This window comes from Melopsittacus undulatus, chromosome 21 (assembly GCF_012275295.1).
Source record: "Melopsittacus undulatus isolate bMelUnd1 chromosome 21, bMelUnd1.mat.Z, whole genome shotgun sequence".
NCBI classification, from domain to species: domain Eukaryota; kingdom Metazoa; phylum Chordata; class Aves; order Psittaciformes; family Psittaculidae; genus Melopsittacus; species Melopsittacus undulatus.
The window spans coordinates 697949-708942 of NC_047547.1; the positions used below are offsets into that span (position 1 = coordinate 697949).

The 10994-nt window shown below is 61.5% G+C and overlaps 2 protein-coding genes across 2 annotated transcripts; one reads left to right on the forward strand and one right to left on the reverse strand.

The window, feature by feature from the left end:
* The first annotated feature begins 619 nt into the window (after positions 1–619).
* On the forward strand, positions 620–4420 carry ASB8 (ankyrin repeat and SOCS box containing 8). Its single transcript, XM_034071645.1, has 3 exons — positions 620–890; positions 2030–2134; positions 2936–4420. Exons 1-3 carry the CDS (start codon positions 774–776, stop codon positions 3566–3568), a joined length of 855 nt encoding a protein of 284 aa, XP_033927536.1. The 5' UTR covers positions 620–773; the 3' UTR covers positions 3569–4420.
* Positions 4421–4890: 470 nt separating this feature from the next.
* On the reverse strand, positions 4891–10785 carry PFKM (phosphofructokinase, muscle). The gene is made up of 23 exons (XM_034071639.1): positions 10732–10785; positions 10551–10649; positions 9913–9986; positions 9749–9826; positions 9458–9647; positions 9118–9283; positions 8984–9028; positions 8792–8900; positions 8627–8722; positions 8431–8523; positions 8222–8347; positions 7664–7728; positions 7518–7581; positions 7294–7440; positions 7026–7096; positions 6864–6951; positions 6608–6760; positions 6357–6521; positions 6185–6246; positions 5989–6100; positions 5718–5817; positions 5461–5566; positions 4891–5326 (listed from the first exon to the last, which is right to left on the reverse strand). The coding sequence occupies exons 2-23, from the start codon at positions 10639–10641 to the stop codon at positions 5179–5181; spliced, it is 2349 nt and encodes a 782-aa protein (XP_033927530.1). The 5' UTR covers positions 10642–10649; positions 10732–10785; the 3' UTR covers positions 4891–5178.
* Between the last annotated feature and the right edge of the window lie 209 nt (positions 10786–10994).

Consider the following 10994-nt stretch of genomic DNA (forward strand, 5'->3'; position numbering starts at 1 on the left):
CCATGGCTGCAGGTTGGGGCCACGGAACCCAGCGGGTCCTCAGGGAGACAGCGGATTGGTGGAGAGAGAGGGGAGGGGCGGGGCTTGCGGGCGGGAGCGGGAGGCGATTGGAGGAGAGCACAGAGCCAGGGGGGCGCGACGCCGCTGAAGGCGGGGAAGGGGCGGAGCCTCGAGGGACGCCTGGAGCCCGATTGGTGGAGAGACGGCGGGGAGGGGCGTGGCTTCTCCTTGCGCATGCTCTGACGCGTCACTTCCGGGTGCCGGCCGCGGCTTCCGTCTCTCTCCGGGCCTGCAGCGGCCGCGCTGGGGCTGCGCGAACCTCCGGGACCCCCCCCACGGGACACCCTCCACGTGACCCCCCCACGTGACCCCCGTTAACACCGGGACCCCCCTCTGGATCCCCGTTAACACCTGTTCCCCCCCCCGGCCCCCCCACGTGACCCCCGTTAACACCCAGACCCCCCCCCCCCCCCGACCCCCGTTAACACCCGGACCCCCCCCCCCCCCGACCCCCGTTAACACCGGGACCCCCCCCCCCGGGACCCCATTGACATCGGGACCCCCCCCCCCCCCCGGGACCCCATTGACATCGGGACCCCCGCCCCCGGACCCCGTTAACACCGGGACCCCCTCCCGGACCCCGTTAACAGCGGGACCCCCCCCGGCCCGGGGCTCCCCCTCTCCTCGCTGCGGCCTGGGCAGCTCCGGGGGCCGCTGCGGGCCTGTGTCCGGGGCCGCCCGGGGCATGCGGCCGTGGCCGTCGGCCCCGCACTATGTGGTACATCATGCAGAGCATCCAGAGCAAGTACTCGCTGTCGGAGCGGCTCATCCGAACCATCGCCGCCATCCGCTCCTTCCCCCGGGACAACGTGGAGGATCTCATAGGCAGGGTGAGACCGCAGCCCTCGGAGCGGGGGCTATGGGGCGGCCCCATAGAGGGACTGGAGCTGATGGAGTGAGGGCAGAGAGGCCATGGGGAGGCTGCAGGGGATGGAGCAGCTCTGCTCTGGAGCCAGGCTGAGAGAGCTGGGCTGGGGCAGCCTGGACGAGAGAAGGCTCCTGAAGGGGAGATCTTATTGTGGTGCCTATGGGAAACATGGAGAGAGGGTTTTCAGCCAGGCCTGTTGGGATGGGATGAGAGGTGATGGCTTTAAACTGAAAGAGGTGATTCAGGCTGCATAGGAGGAAGGAATCCTTTGCAATGAGGGTGGTAAAACCCTGGCACAGGCTGCCCAGAGGGGTGGTGGATGCCCCATTCCTGGAGACATCCCAGGCCAGGCTGGATGTGGTTCTGGCACACACAACAGGCATTGATATAACACTGCTCTGCCTGATCTGGTTGAGTATGTCCCAGCTTATTGAGGGGGAATTGGCCTCGAGAAGCTTTAAGGTCCTTCCCAACCCAAAGTGTTCCATGATTCACCTCAGCCCCGGTCACTCCCGTGGGCACCGGAGAGCCCCGGCTGTGCCTGACGGCTCCAGGCAGCTGCTGAGCTATTTTGGGTGCTGAGGCCTCTCCAAGCATCATCAGCCTCCTTGGAGACACCCTTGGAAAGCCACTGGGCTCAGGGCTGTGTCCCACCAGGGATGCTCCCATGCTGTGCCAGAGCCTCACCGGTGGCTTCTGAACCACTGCTGCTGAGCCAGGGACCCCCATTCCCTTTCCAACCCCTCCTCTGTGCCCATCCAGCCTCACTGCAGCCATTCCTTAAGATCCTGCTGGAGCAGAGAGTCAGCACCAGCACCAGCTCCATGGGTTACACCAACCCCCTGCAGCACTCAGTGTCTTCAGGCAACATTTAGTGATGATGAATGAACTAAACCCAAAGCCTGGAGCAATGCAGGGGCTGTTGAGAGCTTCTGCCCTTAGGGAGCTCCATGCAAGCCCTGCCCCAAGGCTGTACAGGAGTGGTAATGCCACTTCTCCATTAAGACACCTCTGCTGGGGGGGCTGGAGGGGCTGTTTGGGTGGGAAGGGGCAGGCTGGGCCGGTTTGCTGATCCCCACTGGGGTTTGCTGTGCTCTGCAGGGTGCAGATGTGAACTGCATGCACGGGACGCTGAAGCCGCTGCACTGCGCCTGCATGGTGGCTGATGCCGACTGCGTGGAGCTGCTGCTGCAGAAGGGAGCAGAGGTAAGGGCCTTGAAACAGTCAAAGCACAGGGAAAGGATAAAGGGCCCTTTGAACCAGGGGGCTGGGGAGGCTGGGACTGGAGCCCATGGGTTTATGTGGTGCTGGGTTTGTGCTGGTGGAGGCCAGTGTGAACCTCATGGGGTTCAGTGAGGCCAAGGGCAAGGTCCTGCCCCTGGATCGGGGCAATCAACACAGACACAGGCTTGGGAGAGCTGAGAGCAGCTCCAGTGCCTGAAGGGGGTGCAGGAAACCTGGAGAGGGGCTTGGGATGAGGGATGCAGGGATGGGATGAGGAGTTTGGGCTTCCAGCTGGAAGAGCTGGAAGTGGGATATGGGGAAGCTCTTCCCCATGAGGGTGTTGGGATGTGGAATGGAGAAGCTGTGGCTGCCCCATCCCTGGCAGTGTTCAAGGACACAGGGATTGGAGCATCCTGCTCCACACCATGGCAGGGGTTGCAGCTGGAGTAGCTTTAAGGTCCCTTCCCACCCAACACATTCCATGATTCTATGGTTTCATGCCCTTTGTGGGGTAAAATGGGCCCAGGTGAATGTTTCTCATCCCAACAGGGGTGCAGTGTTGGTGCCTGAGGTTTTGGGGTACCCTTTCATGGGGGAGACGGAAGCCTGAAGGAAACAAAGCCTTTCTAGTGCCTCACTTATGGCACTTCCTTCTGGCCGCTGTTTGGGTCGGGCCCCCGCCACTCCCTGCCTCATCCCCCCCTCCAACTAAACCTGGGATATGGGAATGCTTTCACACCATGGAGCATCCCCTGATGCCATCAGCCCCCCCTCCTCGTGCAGGTGAACGCTCTGGATGGCTACAACCGCACAGCCCTTCACTATGCAGCGGAGAAGGACGAGACATGCGTGGAAATCCTCTTGGAATACGGGGCCAACCCCAACGCCCTGGACGGGAACAAGGACACCCCCTTGCACTGGGCAGCCTTCAAGAACAACGCCGAGTGCGTGCGGGCACTGCTGGAGAACGGTGCCCTGGTCAATGCCCGTGACTACAACAACGACACACCACTGAGCTGGGCTGCCATGAAGGGCAACCTGGAGAGCGTCAGCATCCTGCTCGACTTCGGTGCTGAGGTCCGTGTGGTGAACCTCAAAGGGCAGAGCCCCATCTCCCGGCTGGTGGCATTGCTGGTGCGGGGCCTGGGGACGGAGCGGGAGGACTCCTGCTTCGACCTGCTCCATCGCGCCATCGGACACTTCGAGCTGAGGAAGAACGGGAGCATGCCCTGGGAGGTGACACGGGACCAGCAGCTGTGCCAGAAGCTCACCCTGCTCTGCTCAGCACCGGGGACACTGCAGACGCTGTCCCGGTACGCCGTCCGCCGCAGCCTGGGTGTGCGGTTCCTGCCTGAGGCCGTCCAGCAGCTGCCCCTGCCCACCTGCCTCAAGGAGTACGTGCTGCTGCTCAGCTAAGGCAAGGGCAGGAAGGATGAGGATGGTTTGGGATCTGTGGCTGCTGCCTTCCCCTCCCCGCTCACTGGTGTTCATCCTGCTCGGCCCTGCAGGGCCCCACCGGTGCTGATTGTGGTGTCTCTGCTCGGCGGCTCCTGCCACGCTCTCCCTTCAGGACATGAACTGACCCCTTTCCACGGCAGATTACACCCGAACTGATGAATTAAGCTGGGTTTTCCCCTCTGGGTTTTTTGCCCTGGGGAAAGGGAAGCCTTCTAGGTATGAGGAGAGCAGGGAGACCCTCCTTTGGAGGCAGGAATGCAAGAGGTGTTCTCAGACCCAGAGAATCCTGTGGGACGTGGATTAAGCCGCCTTAAACGTGTGCAGTGAACCTGTGTGATGGTGCAGCCAGCACCTTTGCTCAGCACTTGGACCCACACATGGCAACAGCACCCTGCAGATGGGAAGAGCTTGCGTGTCCTCATCCCCTCAATGCCTGGAAATGGGCTTTTCCCTTCTTATCTCTCACATGTATCACTGCTGTGGAGGGGAAGAGGGTGGGAGCACCCCAAAAGCCAACACCTGCTCCAGAGTAGCTCCACTCAGAGCTTGGGATGCTCCATGCCCCTGAGCAGAGGGAGGGTCTCCCCCCATCTGCCACACCATAACCCCCCCAGGCCCTTCCTTAGCTTTGATTTTCACCATTAACTCACTGTTTGGTGTTGATTTCGTGTGTGTGTGTGTGTGTGTATGGACTTCAGGAGGAGGAGTGAGGATGTGCTGGCAGGGGGCACTGGGCAGGACCCCCATTGACAGCACCCGTTCTCCCTTTGCTCCATCGTGTATCCATGGAAATAAACGTTGGAAAGTGCATGTGTGTCACCCACTCGAGGCCAGGGATCAGCCCCACTCCTTTGGGGTCCTTCCTGAAGCAGGGAGGGTTTGGGGGTGCTTGGTTTTGGCACCTGCCACAGGCCCCATCCATGGTTGTGCCTTGGCAAACCCTCATCCCACCGAGCTCTGCATGGGTTTAACCTCTGAGCACAGCCTGAACCCTCTGATCCACCCTTCACCCCTTGGCTTGGGGAGCCTTTGGGATGCATCATCCTCACGTGTGTGCATTCCTCACTCTGGGATCCTCCGGGAGAGCTGCCCATGCTCAGGGAAGGTGAAATCAGGTACCTCAACTTGGACCATTGCTTGAAACTTGGGGGAGGAACTGGGATTGGAGACGTTGGATTCCTCCCTGTTATCCTGGGAGACGAAGCCAATGGGCCCAGGGGTACGTGCAGGAGCCATATTCACCTTCCCATGGGATGAGCACCGGAGGCTGGAGCCTGATCCACGTTTGCCATCAGGAGTGAGTGAGGAGTTTATTGAAGCATCTTCATTGTGAACTGTTAACACTAAAGTGGTGTCCCTGGGCCTCTTGCTCTCAGCTCATTGTGACATCCCACCTGCACATGGGGAGCTGCTTTTCTCCTTTAAAAGCCCATAAAATACCTAAACCAACCCCAAATTTACCCTTGATTGGGGAAAAGCAGCTTTGTGGCCACAGCAGTGGGGTGCAGAGCTGCTGCCCTGCGTTATGAGCTCCATGGGGCAGGGGAAGCCGTGGTGCTGAGCCCCTCTCAGTTGCCGGACTCGAGCATGACCCCTTTGCGTGTGATGTGCTCCAGGTGGGCTCTGTCCGAGGTGTCCAGCTCGATGTGGTACTTGGCCAGGATCTTCAGGATGGGGCGAAGCTTGAGCCACCACTGTTCCTTTGGGATGCGGTGCCTGGATGGGAGACAGGATGTGATGGTCCTGCATGGGGACCACATGCATCACCCACAGGCAGCATTCCCAGCCTGCGCTGATCCATCCTGGTGCTGGAGCTCAGCCTCAGGGCTGGGGATCAAGGGGGCACCTACTCGAAGTCCGTCTCCTCCTTGAGCTCGGTGAGGGGCTGGAAGACGAGGCTGCGCTTGCGCATTCCCAACAGACAGGCTGAGTCCTTCGTGTTGGCAAAGATCCGGCCTGGAAGGGAGGCAGGAGAGGCTCAGGAGGGGGGAGCACCCCTCTTATCTGCAGGGGGGCTTTGCATTGGGGTGTGGGAGGGAGCTGGGGGTGCTTTTGGCAATGCCCCCCCATGGCAGTGGGGAAGTAAGGCAGAGAAACCTGCACCCACCATGCCGGGTGCACTCCTTGATCTTCCCAGTGATCCAGGCCACAGCCTTGGCACCCATTTTGGTGCCGAAGTTCCTGTCGAAGGGGGTCGGGCTGCCTCCCTGCGCCAGGAAAGTCATGGAGTCATGGAATGGGTTGGGTGGGAAGGGACCTTAAAGCTCATCCAGTCCCACCACCTTCCGCTAGAGCAGCTTGCGCCAAGCCCCATCCTTGAGCATCTCCGGTCCCCCTTCCCTGAGGACCCCATTCCTGTTGCCTGGGGGGGTCCCTACCTGCTGCATGTGCCCCAGGACGTTCTTCCTGCAGTCGAAGATGCCCTTCCCCTCCTCCGAGTAGAGGTTGTAGATGAAGTCCATGGTGTAGTTCTCATTGCACCGCTCATTCCTGCACCAGGGAATGGGGATGGGCTCATGGGGGTGACACGAGCATGGCAGATCTCAGCTCCCCCCATCCCACCCAGGCACATACCTGAGCACCAGCCCCCTCTTCACCGTCGTCTTCATCTTCTCAGTTAAATGCTCCACGTTGACCTACGTAGAGCAGGGAATGGGCATTGGGAATGCTTGGGAAGTGGGAATACATACAGCTCCCAGTGCCCTGCGGCTGGAATGGGGGCACCCAAGGGGGGGGGGTCCCCAACCTGCAAGTCGTGGATGTTGAAGTGTTCCTCATAGATGTAGGCAGCATCAGCACCACCCGCCAGCCCTGCCATGGTGGCCAAGTAGCCGCAGAAGCCGCCCATGGTCTCGATGATGAAGACGCGGCGCTTGGTCCCCGCTGCCGACTGCTTGATGCGGTCACAGGTCTGCAGAGGGGCAGGAATTGGGGTGAAATGAAGGGATTTGGGTGAACACCACTGTTGGGGGGCAGGGGGGGGGTGTGGGGCCGCACCGTGGTGATGGTGTTGAGCGCGGTGTCAGCACCGATGCTGAAGTCGGAGCCGGGGACGTTGTTGGAGACGGTGGCAGGGATGACACAGAGAGGGATGCAGAGCTCCTCGAACTTGGCTCTGCCCTCCAGCAGCTCCAGGCTGCCCGTGAAAGCCTGTGGGACACAGGGTGTTGGTGCTGGTGTTGGTGCTGGTGTTGGTGCTGGTGCCGGTGCTGGTGCCGGTGCCGGTGCTGCCTGCACCCACCACCCCATTCACCTCGAAGCCACCAATGATGATCAGTCCATGGATGCCGAAGTTGCTGATGTTGGTGCTGATTTCCTCAAAGTATTTCTTGGGCAAGGTCCTGGGGGTCGGAAGCATCCATGGCTGAGCCTGCCTGGGGTGGGGGCTCAACCTGGGGACCCCCCCCCCCATTACCTCTTTGTCCCCAGTTTGGATCCTCCCAGCCCTATCCAGCTGCCGACGCAATCCCAGCTGATCTCTTCTATCTGGGGGTAAAGCAGCATGATAGAGGGACACAGGAGGAGGATTTGGGGGTCCATATTGGAGTGTTGTTGGGGTAACCCAGTGCTCCCCACACTGGCCCCACCACCAGCATGAACCATGGTGGGGTTGGGGTTGACCCTCCCCATCCTTAGGGATCCCCTTATCCCTATGGGGCCGTGGTTACTGGTTTGGCTCCCACCTTGCCCTCGGCGAGCCCCTCGAAGCCATCGTGCACGGCCAGCATGCGGTGCCCATGGATGAGCCCAATGCGCACGGTTGACCTGACAGCCGCGTTCATGCCGGCGGCCGGGGCGCCCACGTTGAGCACAGCCAGCGTGTAACCACTCTGGGGGGGACAGAGACAGTGTTGGGGGGGGATGTGGGGCACGGGGGGTCCCCATCACCCCATCCCTGTGGCTGTACCTTGGTGGAGGGCGGGCGGATGTGCGCCAGGAGCTTGTAGACGTTCCAGTTGTTCTGGAAGCTCCTGCATTGGGGGGTGTGGGTGAGGGACCCAAGGGGGGGCCATGGCTCAGGGGGCTCTGTGGGGTCAGGGTGTGGGTGCTCACCGGCCCCGTAGCTTCAGGGCGTCCTCAAAGCGGCCCTCGTTCATTGCTGTCGTCACGTCTTTGGTCTGTGGAATGCAAAGGGGGCTTGGGTTGGGTGGGTTTGGGTTGAGTTGGGTTGGGATGGATTGGGTGGGTTTGGGTTGGGTTGAGTTTGTGTTGGTTTGGTTGGGTTTGGGTTGAGTTGAGTTGGGTTGGGATGGATTGGATGGGTTTGGGTTGGGTTGGGTGGGTTTGGGTTGGATTGAGTTGAGTTGGGTTGTGTTGAGTGGGTTGGGTTGGGTTGAGTTGGTTTGGGTTGTGTTAGGTGGGTTTGGGTTTGAGTTTGGGTTGGTTTGGGTTGGATTGAGTGTGTTTGCATCCTGCCAGGTGGGTTTGCACAGCATTGGGTGGGTTTGGGTTACATTAGATGGGTTTAAATTGCACTGGATGTGTTTGCACAGCACTGGATGGGATTGCCCAGTGCTGGATGGGTTCTCACGGTGTTGGGTGTCTTTATATGGCATTGAGTGGGTTTCCATGTTGGGTTTGACCCCCCTGGAGGCTCCATCCCCTACTCACCACCTGCACACACTCCATCAGGGGCAGGCGCACAGCCTGGTTGCCCGAGAGGCTGACGACGCAGGCAGGGGTATCAGGGGTCCCCTCCAGCAGGGCCATGACGGCTTCGACCCCCATGCGGCTCCCCTGCAGGGACAGGGCTGGGATGTTACCCCCCAAACCCCCCAGACCCCGATCCCAATGGGATGCAGTGGAGAGGAGCTGCCTACCAGGATGCGGTCGAAGGCAGAGGGTGTCCCACCGCGCTGCACGTGGCCCAGGATGGTGACCCGGGTGTCGTATCCCAAACGCTTCACCACCAGCTGCAGGGCAGGGATGCGCCTGGATCCGGCCCCACAGCAGCACCGGGAAAGGGCTGGGATGGGGATGGACCAAAAGGAGCTTCCCCCCCCAGCCCCTCCTCACCTTCTTGATGTCGTCGGCGGTGATGGCTTTGCCATGCTTGTCAATGGCACCCTCGGCCACGATGATGATGTTCAGCCTCGAGCCACCCAGGCGGGTCTATGGGGGAGCCAGGGGTGACAATGGGGACAGGGATGGGGACAAGGCACCCACCGGAGCCCATCCTACCTCCGTCAGCCTCCGGCACAAGTGGTCCTCCCAGTCATCCTCAGGGGGGGACTCGGGGATGAAGACCCAGTCGGCACCACAGGCCAGGGCGGTGATGAGCGCCAGGTACCTGCAATGGGGCAAAGAGGTGGTTTAGGGGGGGGGTTACCCCACTTTTAGGTGGGTGCTCCGGGTGGCAGCACAGGGACGTACCCGCAGTGGCGCCCCATCACCTCCAGCACGAAGGTCCGCTGGTGGCTGTGGGAGATATGGGTTTCATCCTTCATCCCACAGACCCAGACATCGGGGTCCCCCCCATGTGGGGGTCACAGGGGGGTCCCCATCACCTCTGCGCCGTGGTGGTGATGGCATCCACGATCTCCATGATGCGGTGCAGCGCCGAGTCGGTGCCGATGGTCATGTCGGTGCCGCAGAAGTCGTTGTCGATGGAGCCCACCATGCCCACGATGTTGAGGTAACTCGACTTCCTCGCCTCCTCCGCCGTGATCCCCCCTGTTGCCATGGTGGGACACCCCCTTTTCCCACTGCATCCCCCCCAGAACATCCCCTGGGGCCAAACCTCCACAACGGGGAGACCCCCCCCATTTTGCACGTGAAAACCCCACATTTTGGTCCCAAACCCCCTTTCTCACCCCACAGAAGCCCTTGTGGGGCTCTCACACATACCCCCTTTAACCAGCTCATCCAGGAGGCTGCTCCACTCGGCACGGAAGGTGTCGGCACCGGTGAGGCTGCCATCACCACCGATGACACACAGGTTGGTGATGCCGCGTTTCACCAGGTTCCGGGCGGCTTTGAGGCGTCCCTCCCGCGTGCGGAAGTCCTGGCACCGGGCGCTGCCGATGACCGTGCCCCCCTGCGGGACCCCAATATCCCTGCATCCATCCGCCCATCCCATCCCACCCCGGTGCGGGTGGCACCAAGGTGGCACCGAGCTGCATCCAGCACCGCGCTCACCAGCTGCAGCATCATGGACACGCTCTCCCATGTGGCCTCCTTGATGTTGTCCCCACCATCCACCAGCCCCTGGTAGCCCTGGCAGGGAGGGGGACACATGGATATGTTGGGAACCCCCCCCTCTTGGTACATTGGGAATGGGGGGGGGGGGGGTCAGCACCAACCTCATGCACAAAGTAGACCTTGGCACCGGTGTAGATGCCGACCCGCACCACGGCGCGGACGGCTGCATTCATGCCTTGGGGGGGGGACAGGGACAGCGTCACTCTGGGACCCCCCATCACCCAAGGGACCCCCAAAGTCATCGTACACCCTCCTCAGCCCCCCCAAATCCTGTTCCCCCCCCCGCAGCTGCCTGGGTTATTTTTGCCCCGGTGACATTTACCAGCGGTGCCGCATGACCCCAGTGACAGCACCATGGGGGGGGGGGGGGGGGAGAGACCCCCATGGGCTGGAATCCCCCCCCCACCTTCCACTGTGGTGCCCCCCCCCCCCCCCACTGAGGCCACTTGGGTGGGGGATGAGTTTTGGGCTGAATTCCTGCGGTTTTGGGCAACCCCAGCATTGGGTTGGTGCTGATGTCCCTTTAACCTCCACGCACCCCCCCCGTGCACTCCGAAGCTCCTCCTAGACTCTGCCCCATGGCTTCGTCCCCCCCCCCAAGGTCACCCCCAAAACCCCCTCCCAGAGAAGAGCACCCGAGCCCCAAACCCAGCTCAGGATCCAGCCCCCCAAAACCCCAATTTCACCCTGTTTCTCCCCAAAACGAGGGCTCAGCCCCAGGTTTTGGGGTGTCCCTTACCCTGCGCGTCCCCCCCGGACGTGAGCACGGCAATGGCTTTGCCGATGCCCATGTTCTCGGCGTGTCCATGTCCCGACGGGCTCTGAGCCATCTTTTTGCCTGGAAAAAGAGGGGGATTGGGCAAAAGGGAGCGGGTGGAAGGAGCGAGGGGGCCCCGGCTGCGCCCACCCCTGGTACCCACCGACTGCGCCCCCCGATGGGCACCGGCCCCTACATGGGGCCAGGGGGAGGGACGGACCCGATGGGGGGGGTGTCCCCTCCCCGGCAAGGGGGGATGGCCCTGAAGGGACTGGTGTGTCCTTACTGGAGCCAGGCTGTGCTTACTGGGGACAGTCTGTGCTCCTTACTGGAGCCAGGCTGTGCTCCTTATTGGTTCCAGTCTGTGCTCCTTACTGGTACCAGTCTTTGCTCCTTACTGAAGCCAGTCTATGCTTCTTACTGGTT

Excerpts from the sequence above, each read along its gene's own strand:
- ASB8 (XM_034071645.1), top strand. The coding sequence starts at position 774 with ATGTGGTACATCATGCAGAGCATCCAGAGCAAGTACTCGCTGTCGGAG. Across the intron at positions 891-2,029 it reads TGGAGGATCTCATAGGCAGG|GGTGCAGATGTGAACTGCAT; the intron begins GTGAGACCGCAG and ends TGTGCTCTGCAG. Across the intron at positions 2,135-2,935 it reads TGCTGCAGAAGGGAGCAGAG|GTGAACGCTCTGGATGGCTA; the intron begins GTAAGGGCCTTG and ends CTCCTCGTGCAG.
- PFKM (XM_034071639.1), bottom strand. The coding sequence starts at position 10,641 with ATGGCTCAGAGCCCGTCGGGACATGGACACGCCGAGAACATGGGCATC. Across the intron at positions 7,097-7,293 it reads AGGGGCTCGCCGAGGGCAAG|ATAGAAGAGATCAGCTGGGA; the intron begins GTGGGAGCCAAA and ends CTTTACCCCCAG. Across the intron at positions 6,952-7,025 it reads TCCAAACTGGGGACAAAGAG|GACCTTGCCCAAGAAATACT; the intron begins GTAATGGGGGGG and ends TCCGACCCCCAG.